The sequence below is a fragment of the Dendroctonus ponderosae genome, unplaced genomic scaffold, assembly GCF_020466585.1.
Source record: "Dendroctonus ponderosae isolate FM_Combo_2020 unplaced genomic scaffold, Dpon_F_20191213v2 Dpon_F_20191213_2, whole genome shotgun sequence".
NCBI lineage: Eukaryota > Metazoa > Arthropoda > Insecta > Coleoptera > Curculionidae > Dendroctonus > Dendroctonus ponderosae.
The window spans coordinates 18,294,100-18,300,245 of record NW_026018165.1 but is presented as its reverse complement, the minus strand read 5'-3'; the positions used below and the strand labels follow the sequence as shown (position 1 = coordinate 18,300,245).

Genomic DNA, 6,146 nt, shown 5'->3' with positions numbered 1-6,146 from the left:
GCAGCCCAACAGCAATAATTGAAACAAACTACCTTACACGATTATCGAAAGTGTAGTTTTAGAAAATTTAGACTGAAAATTTTGATATGAAAAGCGTTTATCATTGAAAACTTCTAGCTGATTTATGAAACGAGAGTTCAATTTAGTTTATAGATTAGAAAAAATCCTTAACAGCTTTCTGAAATGTTGGCGCCCCATCCTCCATTTGCTGTTCATTAATCCTCAAAACGATCGCACTACACTTGAGGCGGTGCCAAACAAAATTTCCAAATACGAGTCAACGACTGATAGGCTTATCGATTATTTGCCTTGTATAAAGCTTTCAAGTTTTCATCATCAACATTTCACAAAGTCTGTAAAATTTCATGAGAAAAATTCGTGTTCGAAGCAAAGCCACACAAATTCATAGTCTGATGTGCGCAAACTTTCACTAGTCCTTTGCACCCAATAGGGTTTAAAATGCATGTAACGTGACCCATTGCTTGACACTACTTCCAGCTCAAAAAAGGTCCTGCTATCGTTTCTGTGGAGCCAGCCAATTTTTTTCGTTTTAAGCCAAATCTTACAAAACATCACCTGCTCAAGAGAGGTTGGAATTGGGAAAACTATTTTAAGATTCTTCTTGACGAAATTCCTCTCATTCATCCAATTAGTGCTGCTCAGGAAAAATACGTAGATGAACTATTATGGTATGGCTCAAACTGGAACGAAAATGAAAGCTTCTTATGGCCGACAAAAATTGCAATTGGCGAAAATATTCCCATTGTTCCAGAGGAAGAAGAAGAGGGTGAGAAGGATGAATGTTGCTGCTTAGGAGGTGACCATGGTGACATCTTCTACACATTTTCCACCCCTTATACAGAACTAATTTTGTCTATTTTTTGTCAACCATAACTTCTCATTTTTGCATGTTCTAAGTACTTACTATGGGAAATATAAATAAACCAAACATTATTAAACAGAACTGAACTTGATTATTAAATTTCACATAGTTACTTGTCTAACCAAAACCCCACATATCCAAACTTTTAATGCGATTTATATTAATGCCATAACTATACGATGTCAATAAATTCCGCCAGATTTGTATTTCAGTCGACGTATAAATAACTAAATAAAAAACAAGGAGAATGTGAAAATTATTTTTTGGCATTTGTGAAAATCTGTATTTGACGGACTTGTAGGGTTATGCTTGTCACCTCCTCACTTGATTAGACAATGCAAGTGCATTCCGGATTAATCATACAGTTTACTCTAGGGGCCTCGATTATTCTATATTTTCCCCCAAAGAACGTGATTCACCCGACACATAGGACCGCGCTTGCCGACATATTTTGTCCAGTGTCTCCAATAAACTGCATATTTACGCACCTTTTCTAAAAAAAACTCACTGTTTGCCTGAACGCCCCTTGGATGACTCATTGCTCGAAATGTCAGTTAGATTTTAGTTTTCGCATTGCTAAAGATTTTGTACGCAGTGCCAGGTTCACACGGGGTTTTGCTTCAAACTCGTTTGGATGATTGCCGGAAACAAAACAATTCAGTGCATTCGACGGTTTCCGACTTTAACGAATTTGCATGAATTTTGTAGCCTTTGAGCTTAATATTTTGTGTAAGAGCATAATTAACCAATGATTCTTCGCTCGCAGCATTGAGCGCTTCTAAATACGTAACATAATTTTGCTAAGATTGATTTTATTTTTTCTATTGGCGTTTTGCACGACTATCCTGAAAATTTTAACTTGCTAAGCTTGTCATGTTGAATAAAGTGGACTCAAATGGTAGATCCAGATTCAAGCCGGGTCATGGTTTGCCATTGTTTATGCATATTTAATGGGTTTTCAAAAAACTTAGCTTTTGCTTATCTGCATATATAGGGTGTCCCGGAATTAGGTGGCCAAACTGAAACAGTTAAATCTGCTCTCAAAAACAATATTAATTTTTCAAATGAACATGTATGGAAAAATGCTCTCTAACGGAGCTACGCCTTCTTGAAGAGAGGCCCAGTAGTAGGGTTTTTTGCAAATTATTTCTAACCGGTTGAGCTTCAAAACGTAAATTTTAGGAACGTTAGTAATTTTGATATGCTGAATCTAGATCTGAAATTTAAACATAATTTCATCATAGACGTATGCCCCCAAATCATACAAGAAAGCAAAAATCAACAAGCCAAATCATACAAGAAATCATGCAGAAATACAAAAAATCTCTAACTTTTTTTGAGATTATAAATCAATCTTTTTTCTACCAATTCTGAAAATCTAAAGCATTTTACGAAGAAAAGGTACTCTTAATGTACTTCGCTCAGACGGACCATTTTCCAACTAAATGACTTCAAAAATATCACTGCTATCCATAAACATTTTATATTTTAAATAAATATTATTATCAACACTAATTTACCGGAGTAAATGTTCAAACAAATTTCAATTTTCTTGAATGACCACTCTGGACCTTCCGAATATGTTGGGTGGCACGGAGAATTTAAAAAGGGGTTTGTTTTATTTGATTTACGGCCGCGCAAATCCGCCTTAGAAGCTCTTCTGGGCTATCTACTTCTCTGGCATAAATAATATTGGACATATTACCCTACAGGTAATAATTCAAAGGATTTAGATCAGGTGATCGAGCTGGCGAGTTTACTGGGCCACCTCGACCTATCCACCTGCTTGGAAAATGTTGGTTTATCCAATTTCTCACAGGTTGGACATAGTGGGATGGCGCCCCATCATCAGCTGGAAGAACATTTCTAACCGAGTGCTTATAGGAGTTTCCTCTAGCAATTCTTGCTGATCATGCTGTAGACAATTTAAATAATTATGATCCTCTCAAGATATCCCCTATGTAACACCTGGCGATACAGAGAATGAGAATCTATGTTGGAAGTTTGCCCTTCGAACAACTCGCGGATTCTCGATGCTCCAAAAATAACTATTATGACTTCTGAATACTTTGCCTATTGAAAAGGTTGCCTCATCCTAACATAAAATACTTTTTAAATCATGTTGGTGGCTTAGAATCCAACGGTAAAACTATGTACGTGCTGGAAAATCATATTGGCTCTTTTACGGGCGGATCCAGGGGGGGTCAAGTAGTAGAAATTCAGTATTTTGTTGTCCATAAAATTTAAAAAATTTGCATTAGTCGTTCAAAATCCAGCACAAAGACCCCCATGACCCCCCCCCCTGGATCCGCCCTTGGGCTCTTCAATCATGTACCCTTTTATAATGGGAAGGATGCAATCCTTACATTTGAGTCATTCTTCCGATCTGAAAATATGATTTAAATCAAAACGTGTGTTGTATGTCTTCGTGCAATCTTCTTTTTTATTATTTGTGCTTTCTTTTAATAAGAAAAAAATGCACGAAGACATTCACTAGTTTTTTCATACTCGGTAATAGTAAAAATGCTTACAATTCTCAGATTTAGGGATATTGGTAATATTTTTATAAAACAGTGATATGTTTTAAGTCGTTTAGTTGGCAAAAAAGGTGAGTCTGAGCCGACTTACCGACTAAGACTGAGTCGGAAAGCACGGGAGATCACTTCGCCCACTGCCTCATCGCCTTTGAAAATGTCCACCGCAGTTGTGGACGAAACGTCAGGAAGAAATTCCCCTGAAAATAATTTCTATATGTAATTTGACCGGCCGTGAAAGCCCATAACAGTTGGACTGTTTGCAGATTCAGGCCAAGTCTCAGCAACGCAGCCGATCGCCTACTATGGAACGACTGGACGTGGTGCCAAGCACTTTGGTCCAGAAGTCCAGAGGAGAAACGTCCCCAACGCGAATCATTTCGCGGGATGAGAGTCGAGAGGGCGCCAGGTCTCCTAGCAGCCCTTTGCCAACGACTGGCAAATATTCCCTGATGCAGTTTGCCATGCAGAACTACAGGCAGTTATCTGAGTAAGTATAAATTGTTTTTACAGACAATAGAAGACCTACTCCAACAGTAACATATTGCGGATAAATTGCATATTTAATAACGTTTTTAATAAGCTGATTTAACGGGCTCAGCCATGTGCAACCAATGAGCACTTTTACGCATATTGCAAGGAATTAGAAAGCATGCACGAAGCAGTGGAGAATTAAGGGGGCTTCATAGTTTGCATAGACCGGTGCATTCTAGTCCACGGGGGGTTTCACAGCTGTTCACCTAAAAGTCGCTAAACACGCTTTGACCAACAGCACTAAAGGAGAGCAGGTGTAGCTTCAATGCAAACCCCTAGAACTGTTAAAAAACATTTCACACACTCCCCGTATACACCAAAGGAATAAATCGAATTGATGAAACAATAGTTTCATCGCAACACTTGAGCACACAGCGCCAGTTGAACAAACCCGCGCACTAAACACATGTTGTCCCAAATCGAAGCGACTCTCATGTGCTGGTAAGATTGAGGCAAAATCACGCTAACCGGCTGACGGCGGATGTTTCAGCCTGGAACACCAAAGATTCGACCAGTCGCAGCCCAAGTCCAAAAACAAGTCGAAAGACTGGACTTGGAAGCAGCAAACGGACGTGATCAAGTGGCAAGGGACTCCGCTGGATGGGCCTCTTCTACGTCTCGATGACCCCGAGCTCACTCCTCTGGCCATCGAGTGCTTTGACTGCATCTTGAGATACTGCGGAGATCAGCCGCTCACGCCGGAAATGTCCGAAGTCAAATGCGTCTACACGGTCTTAATGGTAATGTTCCTCCTTGTTCACTTGCTGCAGCCCTCTCTTACACTCCACCTCTATACTCTGCTAATCGATGACTCCTCTTCATCTCTGCCCTCATTTTTCACCACTGTTCGATTCAATCATGACACAGATTGAACACCAACCAGTACCCACCTATCGACTCAAAGCACTAACTTGATTTTGTACCATGTTGAGATTAGATCAAATATCTTTCGCAGCACTGTCACAAGTACGGCCAACTGAGAGACGAAGTCTACTGCCAGCTGATGAAGCAGACGACCAGCAACAAGTCGGAGTCGAGCGAGTCCAGCCAAAGGTAAGCAAACCCTCTACTGGCAAAGACACGCCATCTAAGGCAAGCTTCCAGGGCCTGGAGGCTTCTTTCGATTGTGGCCGCCTATTTTGCCTGCTCCGACACTCTGCTGCCCTACTTGATGGAGCATTTGAGCAGCGCGGCCAACGACAGGCGAAGGATCTGCCATGGAACTGCCGCAGTGTGCGTCACCAACTTGAGGAAGACTCAGAGGTGCGGCGGGAGGAAGAACGTGCCTTCAGTGGAAGAAGTCACTGCGGTCAGTGCAGGTACAGTTCAATCGGCCTGTTTGTGCCGATAGGCGTGAATTCTGTTTCTTCTAGGACGGAGTGCGCGTAGGCAAATCTACCGGCTACCAGGGGGTGCTGAGCGCGTGGTCAACACCAGATGTAGCACAGTGGTTGCCGATGTTATCCACAAACTGTGCAGTTTGATTGGCATAGCCGAAGAACAAGAGCAGCAGGAGTTCAGCTTGTACTGCATCGTGCAAGGGGATGCCTTTACCATGCCCCTAGCAGCCGACGAGTACATTCTGGATGTTACCACTGAGCTGCACAAGGCCGCCCAGCCATTCTACTTGATCTTCTGCAGATCCGTTTGGTAGGTATGCAGTTCAATCAAGAACCAGCTCGCTCAAGTTCACCCATTGGCCAGGTACCACCCGCTCAAACACGATGCTAGTCCACTTTACACCGAGGTCCTCTTCAATCAAGTGGCCCCCGACTATCTAGAAGGGCTTCTATTGCGGCTGGGCAATCCCAATCTACCTCCGAGCGTTGTTCGAGACATGGCATTAGCAGCCGCTCTTCTTCACAGGTTGGGGCCAATTTTTTGATAGCTTCCAGATTAATCTATGGTTTCCAGAGCGGCTGATCTGGGACACGCCCCCAGCCTGAAAGAAGTGAAATTCCTGTTACCGAAGCCAGTTCTAGGGTTGCGTGAACCGCGCCCACCTCAATGGCTCGCATTGGTCCAAACCAGTTGGGGTCAAGCTGCCGGTCTGTCCGTATCAAGAGCGAAGCATCGCGTTCTGCAAGTGTTGAGCAGCTGGCCCTTATTCGGTAAGTCTACCAACTGGACAGGAAGAAATCATATTTTATATCCCAATGGTAATAAACTTACCATTTTATACAGGGTGTCCACAA

At 42.1% G+C, this 6,146-nt stretch overlaps 1 protein-coding gene across 1 annotated transcript in view; it reads left to right on the top strand.

Annotated features, from left to right (window-relative positions):
- The first annotated feature begins 3,661 nt into the window (after window positions 1-3,661).
- The window catches only part of LOC125503597 (unconventional myosin-XV-like), a 2,895-nt gene continuing 410 nt past the window's right edge, over window positions 3,662-6,146 (top strand). Inside the window, exons 1-7 of the mRNA XM_048664316.1 lie at window positions 3,662-3,907; window positions 4,442-4,691; window positions 4,907-5,004; window positions 5,056-5,270; window positions 5,325-5,601; window positions 5,656-5,817; window positions 5,866-6,136. Of these exons, the coding sequence (XP_048520273.1) occupies window positions 3,723-3,907; window positions 4,442-4,691; window positions 4,907-5,004; window positions 5,056-5,270; window positions 5,325-5,601; window positions 5,656-5,817; window positions 5,866-6,136 (1,458 nt within the window). The 5' untranslated portion in view covers window positions 3,662-3,722. The remainder of the gene's footprint in view (window positions 3,908-4,441; window positions 4,692-4,906; window positions 5,005-5,055; window positions 5,271-5,324; window positions 5,602-5,655; window positions 5,818-5,865; window positions 6,137-6,146) is intronic.